Here is a 17,949-nt window from a genome sequence, read left to right on the forward strand (position 1 = left end):
CATCCCCTCCCACTTGTGATTGTAGGACTGTAACTTTGTTGCTTGTATCCTTACAATTTATATTGACTGTTTCCTAGTATGATTTGATTGTTGATTGTAACCTATGACTATCATTAAGTGTTGTATGTTATGATTCTTCATTCTTAACGAATGTACCTTTTCTTTATGTATACTGAGAGTATTTACACCAAGACAAATTCCTTGTGTGTCCAATCACACTTGGCCAATAAAGTATTCTACATTCTACATTTTAAAGATGATTGGTAGCTATCATAGGTCATTATAGATATGCAAAAATACATCAGTTTCCAAAGAAACCAACATACATCTATATTCAGGTTAATATGCTTGATGAAATTTATGAGATGGCTTCAGAAATATTCGTTTTTGTTGTTCTGCACATTAGATTATTTTTTGTTGCTTCCTTTCTCACTGGAGCAGTAGTCCTGATTCAGCTTGATAGAAAATAAAGTATTTGATGTTTTAAAGGAAACATAAATGAGGTGAAATCATAAAAATCATAAAGCTGGGTGCTTCAGGGTCATTTATTTGAACCAGCTCCTCAGGCCAGAGCTCTCTAGAGCCACTAGAGTATCTTTGACGGATGACCATCTATCCTTTGAAAGATTGAAGTGAAGAAGAACTCACTGCTTCACATGGCAACCTGTTGGTCTTGGCTTGTAGTTTATACCAGGGGTCCCCAACCGCCGGGCCGCGGACCGGTACCGGGCCGCGGAACAAGCCTTACCGGGCCGCTGGTTGCTGGGCGCCGCCATCTTTTTTTGGTAAAAAAGTGCTTCCGGTGAGCTTTTCCGGGTAGAAAGCTCACCGGAAGCACTTTTCATCAAAAGATGGCGCTCGCTCGGTGAGCTTTTCCGGGTAGAAAGCCATTTCTACCGAAAAGCTCACCGAGCGCTGCGCCGCCATCTTTTTCGTCAAAAAGATGGCGGCGCCCAGTTGACGCTGGTACCGGGCCACGGCGCCCAGCTGATGCCGGAACAGGGCCGCGGCGTCGAAAAGGTTGGGGATCACTGGTTAATACAATTAGGAAATTCCTCCTGATATGTAGCCTGAACCTCCCTCCTTGTAGTTTAACATAATTATCACCCTCTGATGCAACAGAGGGTTAATCCATGTCCTCTTCTGTGTGACAAAACTTCAAGTATTTGAAGAGTACAATGACATCTCCTCTCAGTCATCTCTTCTATGGGATAAACATACCTAGGTCTTTTAACTGTTGCATATAAGACTTGCTTTCCAGTCACCTAACCATCTTGGTAGCTCTTTCCCGATCCTCAGAACAGAACATAGTATTCTATATGAGGACAGACAGGGCAAAGTAGAGTAGAACATTTGCTTCTCATAATTTGGACTATGCGCTTCTGTAAATACAACTCAAGGCAGCCTTTGCCCTTTCAGCAGCTGCATCATCCTGCTGGCTCATGTTTAATCTGTGGTTGACATGAACACCCAGATTCTTTGCAAACATACTGTAATACTTCAAAACCAAAACTTCTCCGTATCACACTTGTGCCTTTCCTTTTCTCCTCAGAACTTTCCTTTTATTCCTAATCAATTCCATCCCATTCATTTCAGTCTGCTACGAAGCCTGTTTAAATCTTTTCGAATCTTCTCTCTTTTCAAACCTCCTTTCACCAGTTTTGTGTTATCATTCCTCAACTCTCTCATCCAAGACAATGATAAAAAGGTGAACAGTACCCAGGACAGATCCCTGTGTTGCTCCACCTGAAAATCCTTTTCAAGATGAAATAGAACCAGTAATAAACATTCTTTGGATGCAATCATTCAGTCAACTGTGAGTCCATTTACAATAATAACATTAGAGACTCTGACGTAGGCATGTGGCATTACCCTGATCTACTAAGCCAGTAGCTCTATCAAAGAAAAAGCTAAAGTTAATCTGGCATGATTTACATGTGACAAATCCATGTGACTCCTGTTAATTGTACCATGCCTATCTAAATGCTCACAAACATACTGTTTAATAATCTTTGCAAGGACTTTTCCCAGTGTAGACATAAAGTTGACAGGTAGGTAGTTTTCCATGTCCCTTTCCTATTTTGAAGATCAGGACATTTGTTTTTATGCAGTCTTCTAAGATCTTGCAAGTTGTCCTGGAATTCTCCTAAAGATAGCATGTGAAAGTTTAAGTTATAAGGAGCCCTGGTGGCATAGAGGTTAGAATGCAGTTTTTTAAATGTTCAATTTAATGAAATAATAATAATAATAATAATAATAATAATAATAATAATAATAATAATAATAATAATAATAATAATAATAATAATAATAATAATAATAATAATAATAATATGGGATCCTTCTCATAAGCCCAGTTATCCTTAATGGACTAGGTTGGTCTTTGCCTGCTGCCTTTAGGATTTCTTTGAGGATCCTTCTCACAGAAACTGAAGACATGACAGTGCAAACATTCATAACAGAAAATCAATCAACACAGCTTGGTTAAATCCAACATTTCATCCTTTGATTATTGTAAAAAGATGAAGAAAACAAATGTCTGACAATGGGATGAAGGTAAATTGTTTAAAGAGGTCTGGATAAAGAGAATGTATCAGTAAATAAACAATTAGCCCTAAAACAGTCTGCACTACAAGGATTCAACCCCTTTGCTTTCTTCCTTTGCTACCGATGCAAATGAGGCTGCTTTTTCAATAATGTACCCATTTTGCAGGCCAAAAGGCCATCTTTTTCCTGTACAGATTGCAAATTCAAAGCAGGAAGAAAAGGAATCCCTTATAAGTTGAACCAACTTTTAAATGGGACAGTTAGAGCAGCCTTAAAGAATCAGTTCCAGGATCGGAAATCCAAAGCCTTAAATTCTATGAAACATTTGCAGAATGTCATTCAATAGCAACAGAGCTCTCTGACTGAAGCCTGGGCAAAAGGAGGCCTGACACCAGTGCATGAGGCTCTGCTACTGCTGGTATTCTAGAGAGCTGGCAGACATCCTTGGCTCCTGCCCAAGATGGATGTGAAGGTTGTCTGTAACACTCTGACATATTGTTGGGCTTTGGTGAAAGCAAGGTACTCTGAAAATGAGTCTGTGCAAGCAGAACATATTTAACATACATAATAAAGCTATGCTAAAAGGTAAAGGGGAATCACTAGCACTGGGAGCACCAGTCACACTAATGGACCCATTGATTTAGGATTGCAAGCCCTGACATCCAAGCAACCAGAAGACTGGATAGTCAGATCTTGCAGTGGGTGGTATTTATTTCAGTGGGGTTCATATGACTTCAGGGCTGCTGATTATACATTTTAAGTACTTCCCCAAATGGTTCTATGCCAACTCACCACAGCCAACTTGCTATGGCCAACTCACCATGGGCAACTCGCTGAGGGACTAGAGTTATACTAATATTGAAGAAATAATGGAATAGAATCATTAAAGAAAGGATGCCAAAGGAGGGACAAAATTAAATGGGAATGACAAAAAATAAAATAATGTTTTAATTATTTTAAATAATTAAATTGAATTGTTGAATTGTCCCACAATGGGTTGTTCCATAGCAGGTTGGCCAAGTCGAGTTGTACCATTGCAAGTTGACCATGGCGAGGTGTGTGTCCCATTCAATCCCTGAACAGCCTTCCAATTGCATTAGTCTTCTACCCCTCTAATTATAGGAGGTGATGGCATTGTAAGAATGAGCTAAGCTGCTCCACTGTTATCATTATAGTCCATTATTGAGGAGACTCTCTGTGCAAACCTGTTTATGTCTAGGCAAAAGGGAGACCCATTCATTACTGGGACTTTCTCTAAAGTAAATAAATATAGAATTGCAGGCCCAAATCTCATCATGTTTAAAACCCAAGATGCACTGGATAGTTGTCCAGTTTTAATATTTAGGTTGCCAACAGTTTTCAAAAGCACAACAAAACAAAAATCATTTAACAAGTTCAATGGATGAAATTGATTGATTGTTGTGCAAATATTTTGCTCAAATAAAAAGCTATAAAATAGAAAAGTAAACACTGGGCTGGATCCATTGTTAAACCCCACTGAAATCAATTGGGTCTAAGATTTTTATAGTCGCAGTTAATGAAGCCCCTCTACATTCAATGAATTGACTCAAGGTACAATTTAATATAGGTACAATGAATTTTTTCATAAACAATCATAAGTATAAAAGTTCATGAAGCTATATGCCATTTCAAAAGAAAAAAAAGCTATTTGATAGATAATGGAAGCAGCAACATATGAATGTATGTTGTCTTATATCTAGTGATGTGTGTGTATGAAATATATCAATTATTTCTATTATAAGTACATACATGTAGATTGAAATTAATTAATAATTCATTTGCTGTATATGTTGTTTAAATGTTGTTTAGTCTATAAACATACAAATTATGTTAATTGAAAGTCAAGATCAATAAGTAGGCTTCAATAGGATAATAGAATGGAATGGAATGGAATGGCATAGAATAGAATAGAATAGAATAGAATAGAATTTCTTTATTTACCAAATGTGATTGGATACACAAGGAATTTGTCTTCGGTGCATAAGGTCTCATTGAACACAAAACCTATAAGTGATACTATATAACTAAATTACACATTTATCTCCTGAGCTATCATTGGCCAGTGGAAAGAAGAATTCACAAGAGGCTGGCTGACATTTTCAGTGCTGGTCACAAGAAGTCACACTATGCCCACCAACTTAGAAAACAATGAAATAGAGCAATTGAGCAATAATGCTAGTGAATAATCGAAAAAAATAATAACACAGTGCATGAACAACTGATGGAACTCTTTCACTGGTGGTTCTTGGTGGTTGGCCTTGAAATGAATTATTGAAATGAGTTATTTTTAGCTAATGTACAGATGTCTCCTCCCTCCTTGTATCATTTAAATGCGAGGAGTTAAAATATGAGATTGTGCAATTTAGCCTATCGTTTTGCAGCTTGAGCATTTCCAAGAGCTTCTCAGGAAAGGTATTTTGACAGGAAGGAATTGCTATTGGTTTTCATGTGCTCTGTTGCTGAAGTGTGTGGCTGACAATATTTTGACAGCTTGGCTACACAAGACCGGGAGCTTAAAATCCAGATCTGCAGCGCTTTCTTGGAGGAGGTGGAAGAAATCACATTAGAGTGAAAACACACACTTTAGAGCCAACCTGAGATCTGTTGGCTGTGGCAGATGAAGTTCCTTGAATGCTACAATTTCCCTAGCTGGCAAGAATTCCTTTATTTGTTTGTTAAGAGCCAGACTTCCCAAAGCAAATCAGATGGTCTTATCTTATTCATTTACTAAACAAGAAAATAACCCATGTTTATATTTTTCTTTTAAAATTTCTGATCTATTTTCTCATGCTAATTCCTTTGCTGTCCTGTGCAGATCTTAAATGAAAGAGGAAAAGAATCTAGTTTTCTCCTCAATGATTTATTTTTCTGCAGAGGTATAGAAAGAAGAATGTTCGCTCATATAAGGGAAGAATGTTCCATACCATTTGCAACATGGTTGTGAATATTTGGCCCAAGTTTCTCTTTTAATTTCTCAGGTAATGTTGATGTCTCGCTGTTGTTATCACATATAAAAACGAAGTCCAATAAGATATTACAATATATTTGTCTATTAAGCTCCTTCCCCTAGTTCTCTGGATTCAATTGCACATTCACTTTTAAAATCTTATACATCAAAATATACAATATCTTGAGCACAATGTTTTCTAGCTTTCTTACATGTCCACCAAAGATGAAAAAAAAAAGTTTGATTACGTTTCCAACAAATATTTGAAATTTCCTATTAGTCTCCTCCCTGTATTTATTCACCAATACTGGTCAGAAGACAAGCATTGGTCATTTTTCTAATAAAGAGAAAAATAACCCCACAAGGTTATTTTACTAATTTTCCAGGAAAAAGCTAAAATTTGTGCTGTCTGCTCATGATGTAACTTTCACTGTGACACACAAATTCTCACGCTGCTCTAAGTATTTGAGGGTTGGGGGAAAATTTATTTGTTTTTAGAAGGTTGAGGTTGATGTGTTACCGTTGTAAAGAGACTGAAGTACAAACATAAAGCACCTGACTGAAAAGTTATTTTTTAAAAAACCTTTTAGTTCAGGGGTGGGCAAACTACGGCCCGCGGGCCACATCCGGCCCGTTGGTCTGTCCAATGCGGCCCGCCCTGAAAAAAAATCGCTGCCATTGGTCTGTCCAATCCGGCCCGCCTCTGAAAAAAAATCGCTGGGCGTGGCGTATTGCCCTGTGCTGCGTGGCCCCAAAGCTGCAAAACAATGCGGAGCGATCTAGGGTAGGACAGAAAAGAAATTTGCAAACGCCTCGGCTGGGAGTTCGAAATCACCTTCGAGTGCGACCTCTCCGAAGGTGAGTCCCCCCGATCCCCCTTTTTTCCCGGGGCTTCCAGGCTTAAACTTTGCAAAGGCAAAGCTTGCAGGCTGGAGCGTCTTCCCGCCGAGGAGCGAGAAGGGTTCCACCGGCGGGCGGGCGGGCTGCTTGGAGCCACCTAAAGCTAGGCCGCTGCTGGTGGAGCCTTGCCCTGCCTTGGTGCCCGTTTCCCGGCTCGGCGGTCCTTCTCGGGCGGCACTTTAAAAGCCTGCTCCCAGCACCTGAGCAACTTCCCAGCAACTTTCTGCTTCGTTTTAACTCGCGGGCGCTCGCCCCGAGCTGCGTGGTGGAGGGAAGCCCGGCGGGCGGGCGGGCAGGAGGGCTGCTTGGAGGAGGCAACCCGGCGGCGCTCCGGGCTTCCCCTCCGCCATGCGGCTCGGGCGAGCACGAGCGCCCGCGAGTTAAAGCGAAGCGGGAAGTTGCTGGGAAGTTGCTCGGTTTTCCGGGGCTTCCAGGGCTTTGCAAAGGCAAAGTTTGCAGGCTGGAGCATCTTCCCGCCGAAGAGCAGGAAGGGTTCCACCGGCGGGTGGGGCGGGCTGCTTGGAGCGGGCTGCTGTGCGGCTCGGGGTGGCGCGCGCCCGCGAGTTAAAACGAAGCCGAAAGTTGCTGGGAAGTTGCTCGGTTTTCCGGGGCTTCAGGGCTTTGCAAAGGCAAAGTGTGCAGGCTGGAGCGTCTTCCCGCCGAAGAGCAGGAAGGGTTCCGCCTGGCGGGTGGGGTGGGCTGCTTGGAGCGGGCTGTCGTGCGGCTCGGGGTGAGGCGCGGCGCCCACGAGTTAAAACGAAGCCGAAAGTTGCTGGGAAGTTGCTCGATTTCCAGGGCTTCCAGGCTTAAACTTTGCTCAGGCGGCACTTTAAAAGCCTGCTCCCAGCACCGAGCAACTTCCCAGCAACTTTCGGCTTCCTTTTAACTCGCGGGCGTCGCGCCTGGCCCCGAGCCACATGGCGGAAGGAAGCCTGGTGGGCGGGCAGGCGGGCAGGCTGCTTGGAGGAGGCTCCAGGCTTCCCCTCCGCCAGGCGCGGCGCCCACGAGTTAAACGAAGCGAAAAGTTGCTGGGAAGTTGCTCGGTTTTCCGGGGCTTCAGGGCTTTGCAAAGGCAAAGTTTGCAGGCTGGAGCGTCTTCCCACCAAGGAGCAGGAAGGATTCCGCCCGGCGGGCGGGCAGGCTGCTTAAACTTTGCTCGGGCGGCACTTTAAAAGCCTGCTCCCAGCACCGAGCAACTTCCCAGCAACTTTCGGCTTCCTTTTAACTCGCGGGCGCTGCGCCTGGCCCGAGCCGCGCGGCAGAGGGAAGCTCGGTGGGCGGACTGCTTGGAGGAGGCTCGGGCTTCCCTCCCCAGGCAAGCGCCTGCGAGTTAAAGGAAGCAAGTTGCTGGGAAGTTGCTTGGGTTTCTGGGGCTTCCAGGCTTAAACTTTGCAAAGGCAAAGTTTGCAGGCTGTAGTGTCTTCCCGCCGAGGAGCAGGAAGGATTCCGCTCGGCGGGCGGCGGGCTGCTTAAACTTTGCTTGGGCGGCACTTTAAAGCCTGCTCCCAGCACCCGAGCAACTTCCCAGCAACTTTCGGCTTCCTTTTAACTCGTGGGCGCTCGCGCCTGGCCCAGCCGCGCGGCAGAGGGAAGCCCGGTGGGCGGGCAGGCTGCTTGGAGGAGGCGAACCGGCGGTGCTCTGGCAGCAGCAACAGGCAGTTTCGCCCAGGCTCCGCTCAGGTGTCCGGCTGGGGCTGTCAGGAGTTGCTACCGCTGGCGCAGCTCTGTGCGGCTCCAGTCCGCGTTGCCTTGGGAAGGAAAAGGCAAAACCAGGAGCCGCTGAGCCTGAGCCTCCGGTGCCGCTGCTCCCGTTGCAAAGCACCGCCGCGGCTCTTCCTTTTTGCCTTTCCCTTCCCGAGGCAAGGCGGGACTGGAGCCGCGCGGAGCGCGCCAGCGGTAGCAACTCCTGACTCGGGGCCTCCGAGGGGAGGAAGGAGGAGAAGAGGGGGGAAGGGGGCGATTCCCAAAAATCTTGTGCTGACCGGCCCATCTGTCAAATTTTAAAAGTCAATGCGGCCCCCGAGCCAAAAAGTTTGCCCACCCCTGTTTTAGTTCATCCATCAGCAAAGAGATGTGGACAGTGTAGAGTCAGATTCATAAAACTATTCATTTAAAAGAGATAAAACGAAGACAAGCAGAACAACACATAAAAATCCGTTAAAATTTCAGCAGTTTAATTGTTGTTGCATTCAAATAGAAATATCCTTCTCTGATGACAGAATAACTTCAGAGCTATTACCCAGCTGAGTAAATGCACAATTTGGATACTGATATATTTAGAAGGGTTATATTGTAATATCTGCAGCATGCTAATGTAGCATTAAAAATGCTGATTTTTTTTTATGAAGCCTGGTTTTGTAGTCAGTCTACAATTAATTACTGCAGTTACCCACCTGCAGATTTAAAACCAGATCTCCCCTCCCCTCCCCACCCTCTCCTCTCCAAAATGCATGCATTCAATTGATGCACTTTAAAAAGAATCAGGTTTTTAATTACACAGTTGTATAAACTATGTTGGCACTTTTAATACCCTCTGTTAATACCCTGGATATCAATGCTTGAAACAGAAGGGCAAATGCCTGAACTCTGCCATTTATTGTAATAACACAGAGGGAAGCATGCAGTGGAGTATCTTAAGGTTCTGTCTTGATCCCAGTACTCTTCAAGATGTTCATAAATGATCTAGGCCTGGGGATAGAAGGGGAACTCAGCAAATTTGCAGGTGACGCCAAGCTGGGGGGAATTGCTAACATTGTGGAAGATAGATTCAAGAGTCAGAAAGATCTTGACAGTCTTGAGAATTGGGCCCTAACCAACAAGATGCAGTTCAATAGCGAGAAAAGTAAAGTATTTAGAAGGAAAAACCAATCACATAGTATAAAATAGTGGTATCTGGTTCATATAGTAATTGTGGGAAAGATCTAGCTGTCCTAGTAAACCACCGCTTAAATATGAGCCAGCAATGTGCTGCAACTACCCAAAAAGCCAATGCAGTCCTGGGTTGCATGAACAGAGGGATAACATCACAAGACGTGATAATGTTGCTTTATATTGCACTAGTGAGGCCATACCTGGAATACTGTGTACCTTTCTGGTCACCGTGATACAAAAAGATGCTGAGACTCTAAAAGGTATGCAGAGAAAAGCAACAAAAATGATAAAGGATCTGGAGGCTAAATCATAAGATGAACGGATGAGGGAGTTAAGTATGCGATAGTGGCAAATATCTGTAGCTTGTGTGTAGGATGAGGGTGGAAGTTTATTCTCTGAGCTTGTGGGTTGGTTTCTGAATGTTTCATTACCAGGCTAGATAATATCTTTAGTGAAATTTAGGGTAATTCCCTAAATTCCGTGAAGATATTACCTAGTCTGGTAACAAAACATTCAGAAACCAACCCACAAGCTCAGAGAACAAACCTCCAATCCCAGAGCGAAGTAGGTCTAGCCCAGGGGTCGGCAACTTCAAACACTCAAAGAGCCATTGGAACCCATTTCCCACAGAAAAGAAAACACTGGGAGCCACAAAACCTTTCCTGTGACTGACTATTTCCTGAGTGGCCAAAAAACTAGCATATGTAGTTGAATTAAATGTTTTGTTTTCTTCTGAAAATTTTCTTTTCTTGGATTTACCCATGGTTGGTTTGCTGGGAGTGGAAAAGCTCAATAAATTGCATGCCAGTGGGTGTCACACACATTGGCAGTTGAGACATATTTTGAGCGACAGGGAGCCGCAGTAGAGGGATGAAAGAGCCACATGCTGCTCCAAAGCTGCGGGTTACTGACCCCTAGTCTAGACTACTGAAGATAAGGCTCAGGGGGGGAAATGATTACTGTCTTCCAATACTAGAGGGTCTGTAGAAAAGAAGGGAATGATTTATTATGCAAAGCACCAGGGGGCAGGATGAGAAGTAATGGGTGGAAGCTTATTAAAAAGAGATCCAACCTGGAAGATCTCTGCATTTTCTGGGATTATTGTAAAAGGTAATTTAATTTTATTAGAAGAATAGCACAATTACCTGCTTAGAAATGCCAGGGTGATATTTATTTTATTTTATTTATTTATTTGATTTGTCAATTGTTTACAAGATAATAAGTATAAGTGTATACATAGTTGTGAATACATGAGATGGGTACATATAAGAAAAATAAAAGAATAGAGAAACAATAGGACAGGGACGGTAGGCACGTTGGTGCGCTTATGCACGCCCCCTAGTGCGCTTATGCACGCCCCCTATATTACTGATATTACTGATAGTGCTGATCTTCAGTGCTCAAACTGGAACATTTTTCCATTTTTAAAAACAGTCTTTTATCTTATGAGACTCTATTGAGCTAACAACATTCTGTGATTCTGCCAAAGTAGAACTGAGACTCTTATCAACATTGTATTCCTGATTATGGATGTACAACATAATACTGTATAGTTAGTTCTGGTTGGGATACAAGAAAGAAAATATTTTTTGAATTGTGGTCTGTAGGGTGTCATTATAGCTCATATTAATTATCCTGTACAGTCCTCCAGACATGTTGGACTTCAAATTTCATCATCCTTACCCAGCATCGTCGTCCTCCAATTTGGAAAAGCTGCAATAAAAATTTGAATCTGGCAGTCTCAAGTTGATCTTAAAGATCAAGTGTTACTGATATATAGACTGAAGGGCATTCAGAATCCCTAAGGATTTTGGTGCTCTTATTTTTGAATTCTGGGATACTTCTGAAGGGCATGTGGTTGAGGAAGGTTGAGCAAGTGGGATCATGTTCAATTAGATTTTGCACATTTTATTTTGTTCCTCTTCCTGATGTTTTACTTTGCTGGTCTTTGCTGCCTTGAGAGTCCTTGTCAGATGATGAGAGACAAATCAAGTCAATAAATATGTAGTAAAACTGACTGGCAGAAAATGTATGACAAGCAAATAAGCTGTAATTACTGATTGGAATTTATTGTCACAAAAAGTGAGAATGGCATTTAATTCAGAGCTCCTTTCCGCCACTGTGTTTTTGTCACACAGTAAGATAGACAGCAAGGCTTTACAGCTGGGTCTCATCTCTATTGTTACTTCCCAACCTACAGATCGTGTTTTCATCATGCCCTGGAAGATGAAGGTCAACAGAATCTATGATGCTTTCAGACTCTGGCCTGCACAGCTTGAAGTTTGACACAAGCTAGTTTTGAATGATGGGTTCACAATTTTTGTCACACTATGAGCTGTAGGGCATGGAACAGTCAAGTCACTTTTGAACCGAACTTGGTTCCTGGTGATTTCATGGACATGTTCATGTAAAATGTTGTGAAGCTGGTGTATTAAATGAACTGAATGTAGTAGTTGTTATGTTCCATATTAAAGACCTTCCCCTGATCATCACAGTAGTCTTTTCAACATTGAACATAGGAGCTTCATCCAAGGCTTTGAAAACTGAGAGCTCCTGTTCTAAAACATGGAAGAACCACATAAATGCAGCAATTTTTCTACTGTTTGCCTCTTTGTCCAACTTAATGGGTTGGGAGACACTATGTAGAGGAGGATGTGGGCCTAGCTAACACTTCTCCATGATTCTGTTTACATGAATCCATCCACAACCATCATGATGTTTTTTTAAGCCAATTCATGGAAGCTTAGTTGGTCATAAAAGACTATTCAACATGACAAATATAATGCTTCTGAATACTAGATATTCTGGCTTCCTCTATTGAAATTGGCCCTGTAATTTGTAGACCAGTTTTAGTCATGAAAATAGTGTTCATTGAGGGTAATATTCTGAAGGGTCAGAGAAATTCTTAAAAGTTTTGGATCCTGGAAAACATTTTAGCAAATGGTGATACAATTTTATTTATGTCCTTTTTTAAAATAAAGCCAGTTGTGGTGATGGAGCTTCAGCCTGACATCTAGGGGGCTTCTGTGTCTCATCTCAAGAATAATTGAAGAGAAACAGGCAGTGATCTATCTTTTTTTTTCTCAATGAACAATGCCTTTAACATGTCATTAGTTCTCGACAAAACACCATTTCTAGCATTTTTGGGAGGAGGCAAGGCAACAAAAATGCTAAACTGCGGCTTCTTCTCTATAGCTGAAGGCAGAACAAATCAGTAGAAAAAGAATTCACATTGTATAAACCACTGACTATACTTTAAGGAAATATCTTCTGGTAGTTAATTTTTCAAAGCATTTCTATTCATTTACCTTCTAAATCAGGGGTTCCCAACCTGGGGTGCTTGCACCTGGGGGTGCGAGACGATATTCCAGGGGTGCAAGAAAAGTCCAGGTAAATAATAGGATATTGGCTATATGTTGACATTTTTATTTTCTTTTGCAATGGATTAACTTTGTTTTCATTTTAGAGTTAAGTATCGTTATTTAGTGGCCGTCACATACATAGCTGAAAAGATTCAATCCTACCATATATTTAACGCGTTCAGTAGTTCCTAAAGTCTAAATTTCAGGGGTGCGAGGTTCGAGTGAAATTTATTTAGGGTGCGGGGCGAATAAAAGGTTGGGAACCACTGTTCTAAATGTTGATTGTTCTTTCTAACTGATTTCCAATGGACTTATTTCTTCTGTTTCTTCACCTTTAAAAGAATGAGCTGGATTGGTAATTATTAGTGCTTTTCCTAAGCTAGTTCTCTTGAAAATAGAAGAACTAGATCAATCTAATGCAACTTCCACACTTGCTAGGTGTGAGGACTTATCTTTCAGAAATCTCAGCTGGGCTACACTGGCTCTGGAATTTTGGATATTGTAGACCAAAATCTGGAAGGCATCCAGCTTATGGAAATGCTAAATTAGATTTTTCAAGCCCTTTTTATTATTTCTAACCCAAGAGAATGTAAGAAAAAAAACCTAAAAAGGCTTGAAAGTTTCTATAACTTTATCCTCAGAATAGAATGGAACCAAAATTTCTGTGGAGGGAGAAGCTGGTAAAAGGAAGCTAGAGTTTGAAAATGGACCAGATCCAGCTGGAAACTATAGAAAATAAAATTCTCAAAATATTTTTTCAGGGCATTCCTAGGGGAGAGGGAGTTGGGCAGTAGCTTGGGATGTTGCTGATTCTGCCACTGTCAGCTCCCCCTCCCTTTAGATCACAGAACCTTCAAAGCAGAGTTATTACTAAGGGTTTGGTAAGATTTCCATAAATCATGTTCAACATGCTTTCTCAATCTTATTTAAGATATTATTTGTCCTGTAATTTGTACAGTAGTAGAGGCCAATGTAGCCTTCCCCAGATGTGTTGGGATCAAAATAGTTAACATACTGGGAAGGTATTAAAGTAGTTAAAGAACTGCAATAAACAAATATCTGATTACACCCCATGCTCCAAGGTTTAAGGAACATCTGAGAAAAGCAACTAGTGGTCTTATTTGAGTGCAAAGTTGAATTTTAGTGCAAAACTATGTGTAAGGACCATTTTGAAAAGCCTGTGTAGAGATTCTCAGTCATCCAGGTCATGGTTGTCCCAAAGGTGTTTTTCCAGGAGGCAACTGGACTTTCTTGTTTTTCTTTGAAGATATTTCACTTCTCATCCAAGAAGCTTCTTCAGCTCTGACTATCCCCACTATCCTGTCAGAATTGAAAAAGCTTCTTGGATGAGAAGCAAAAGTCTTCAAAGAAAAAACAAGGAAGTCCAGTTGCCTCCTGAAAAAGCACCTTTGGGACATTTTCAAAAGCATAACCCATCTTTTCTTGAAACAATAAAAAATTCTTGTATGTACTGGTCTCTCCAATAAGAGGACACAGAAAAATAGTCCTGAATGGAAAGCAGGCAGTATGAAATCTAAAGCACTGGGCCTAGATAACTTCATTGCTACATCTGCATATATAGATGCTTTGTTCTGCTATATATAGAGAGAAAGAAACAAAGGAAAAAACAAAAACCAAGGATGGTTTAATTAGTTCAAACCAGTACAACTTTTTAGAAGCAGGCCTCTCCCCCTGGACTTCCCTTTACTGATGATCTGACGTAGTTATTTTTATTTTACTTTATTCATTTATTCTAATTTCACACACTAGCTGCTTTTTTCTTTTTTCCCCAAGAGTCTCTGAGGGCAGCTTACAAAAGACCAACATTTTAAAAATGACTAATTAAATCCCAGTAAAAAGCAACAGTTTAAAAATAGACAGGAAATGCAACATGAAGCAAAAAGGAGAAGAGTTGGCTGTGCTTCAAACATGAGAAGAAAACTTAGGGAAGAAACATCCAAGTCCTGCTTCCTAAAGACCAGCAAAGGGACATTCCTCTGGTAATTTTTCCAAAGAGAGCAAAATTCCTCAATGAAAAAGAACAAAACACAGAAGGCCCTGTTCCAACTATATTCGGTTAAGGCAGGGGTCAGCAACCCGTGCTCTGGAGCCGCATGTGGCTCTTTCATCCCTCTGCTGCGGCTTTCTGTTGCTCAAAATATGTGTCACAACCGTCAATGTGTGTGACACCCACCAGCACACGATTTATTGAGTTTTTCAACTCCCAGTAGGCCAACCATGGGCAAATCCAAGAAAAGAAAAGTTTCAGAAGAAAACAGAACATTTAATTCAACTACATATGCTAGTTTTGTGGCCGTTCAGGAAATAGTCAGGCATGGGAAATGTTTTGTGGCTCCCAGTGTTTTGTTTTCTGTGGGAAATGGGTTCCAATGGCTCTTTGAGTATTTGAGGTTACTGACCCCTGGGTTAAGGAATTAAGAGCCATTTATATGAGAGGTCCAGTTCTCAATAATATACAGGTAGCCCTTGACTTACCATAGTCCATTTGGTCATTCAAAGTTACAATGGCACTGAAAAAAGTGACTTATGACTGTTTTTCACACTTACAACTGTCACAGCATTCCCACGGTCATGAGTTCAAAATTTGGATGCTTGGCAACTGACTCCTATTTACATTGGACATTACAGTGTCCCAGGGCCATGTGATCTCCTTTTCTGACCTTCTGATAAGCAAAGCCAATAGGGAAACCAGGTTCACTTAACTTAACAATGGCAGTGATCCATTTAACCACTGTGGCAAGAAAGGTTATACAATGGGGCAAAACTCCCTTAACAAATGTCTCACTTAGCAACAGAAATTTTAGGCTCAATTGTGGTCATAAGTTGAGGACTACCTGTATTCCCACACACTTCCCACTTTCATTTCTTCCCTGTTCATTCATATGATGGAGCTTTAAAGTAATAGAAAAGACAGGCTGCTCCATTCCAAGGGCTCATGAGATCACTTCTTTTCTCAGAATGATCCAGAGATTTAGTTAGCCATCATGCTTCTATGTTTTTCCTTGCCACCTTCAAATTATTTTGTTTTGATTAATTAGAGATCCTTTTGAAATTTGGTGTAACTCCTGAGAATACCATGGACAGCCCAGACAACAAACAAATGGATTAGAGCAGTGATCCCCAACCTTTTTGACGCCGCGGCCCGGTACCGGCATCAACTGGGCGCCGCCATCTTTTTTTGATGAAAAAGTGCTTCCGGTGAGGTCACTGGAAGCACTTTTTCGTCAAAAAGATGGCGCCAGCGCTTCGGTGAGCTTTTCGGGTAGAAATGGCTTTCTACCCGGAAAAGCTCACCGAGCGTGCGCCGCCATCTTTTTGATGAAAAAGTGCTTCCGGTGAGCTTTCTACCGGAAAAGCTCACCGGAAGCACTTTTTACCAAAAAGATGGCGGCGCCCAGCAACCAGCGGCCCGGTAAGACTTGTTCCGCGGACTGGTACCGGTCCGCGGACCGGCGGTTGGGGACCCCTGGATTAGAGAACAAATCAACCCAAATTTCTCACCTAAGGCACAAATGATCAGGCTCAAATTACCCAACTTCAGACACATTATATAGAGACCTAGTTCTTTGGAAAAGGCTTTGATAGTGGGAAAGCAGAAGAAAACAGAAGAAAGGTGGCAGGATGAATGAACTGAATTACCATAAGGATGGGTACACCATTGGAAAATTTGAAGGATCAGGTTAGGGACAGATCCCCATGGAGAAAATCTACCTTTGTGATCAACTTGATGGCACAAAGTCAAATGATCAAACAGGAATGTTTTATTTTTTGCTGTTGCTGCCCTGTTTTATTTCATTCTTCAAAACTGTTATGTTAATCTTATCCTCTAATATGCAGCTGCTGGGAACAGTTACTTCATAGTTCATAGCTGTGCTCACAAACATCTTAATATCACCCAACAGAATGGACTGATAACAAATTTATCTGTTAAATTCTAATCCATGTGTAGACCTAATGGCCTTTTCCATATATAAAAAGAAGGGATAAGCAAAAATAAATAAAAAATAGCTCTTTCCCAAACTAATCACCCCCCCCCCAAGGGAATTAAACCCTAAAAGAGGATCTTCAGAGACAAAAAATGTTGATGGGCTGATGGAGATGGGAATGGAAAAATGAGATGAGAAGGGAAGGAGTACACAGCAGCTAGCCTGAACTCTGAACAGAAGCACGTTGTGACATTTTATCATGGAAAATGTGATGGTGCAGTGGTTAGAATGCAGTATCTGCCGACTGCCAGCAGTTCAATCCTGACTGGCTCAATGTTGACTCAGCCTTCCATCCTTCTGAGATCGGTAAATGAGGACCCACATTATTAGGGGCAATATGCTGAGTCTGCAAACCATTTAGAGAGGGCTGTAAAGCACTATGAAGCAGTATGTAAGTCTAAGTGCTGTTGCTATTTCACTTCTTCTAACACTATTTTCCATTACTATATAATGGTATCAAAAACAAGGATGTAGAGCAGTATTTCTCTACCTCTGCAACTTTAAGAAATCTGGGAGTTGAAGTTCACACATCTTAAAGTTGCTGGACTTAAGAAACATTGTTGTAGAATGCAACCTTCAATAACTGGAAGATTTCTTTATATGAGGAATTGACTTTGTTTTGTTTTCTTTCACTTTAGAATCGAGTTTTTTATTGGGCAATGCTCAGATTGTGGACTGGCCTGTAGTTTATAGTAATGACGGTTTCTGTAAACTCTCTGGATACCATCGAGCTGACGTCATGCAGAAAAGTAGCACTTGCAGGTGAGTCTCAATGGATTACCTCGTTTGGTTCAGCGCAGATCTTTGTGGAAATTCATAATCATCACAGTAAAGTTTTTTCAACCTGGGGCTCTCTGGATGTGGTAATTCAACAATTATGCTATCTGAGAATATTTGGGATTTATCTCATTACTGTGATTATTATATAAAATCGATGACTATTCCTTAAAACAAAAGTTTTCTCAGAGCAACTTCCAAAGCCCTTAAAATATTCAAATAGTACCATGTTTCTCCAACAATACGGCCTCCCCCAATAGGAAGACCCAGCATGTTTTCTAGGCATAAAATGAAATTAAGCCCCTCCCCCCAAATTTAGGCCTAGTTTAAAACATGAGAAATTGGGGGGGGGAAGGCAGGGAGGGAACTTGCCATTAGGAGTGCCCCGCAGGCACCTATGCCTCACCATCAACCGCTCCTAACACCAAGGTGGAGCACGGAGGGCTCCCTTACCCCTTCCTTACCCGAATCAGCAGATGGGCAGCGTCGGTGTGGATGTCCGGCAGCGTTTCAGCTG

General features: G+C 41.8%; 1 protein-coding gene across 2 annotated transcripts in view; it reads left to right on the forward strand.

Moving 5' to 3' along the window:
* The window catches only part of KCNH5 (potassium voltage-gated channel subfamily H member 5), a 219,131-nt gene that overhangs the window by 9,465 nt on the left and 191,717 nt on the right, over positions 1-17,949 (forward strand). For both annotated transcript variants that reach the window (XM_026670063.2, XM_087952312.1), the window contains exon 2: positions 17,294-17,417. In XM_026670063.2, the coding sequence (XP_026525848.1) occupies positions 17,294-17,417 (124 nt within the window). The remainder of the gene's footprint in view (positions 1-17,293; positions 17,418-17,949) is intronic.

This window comes from Notechis scutatus, chromosome 1, assembly GCF_049901735.1.
Source record: "Notechis scutatus isolate UNSWTSFEM ecotype Mainland chromosome 1, rNotScu1.2, whole genome shotgun sequence".
Classification (NCBI taxonomy): Eukaryota; Metazoa; Chordata; class Lepidosauria; order Squamata; family Elapidae; genus Notechis; species Notechis scutatus.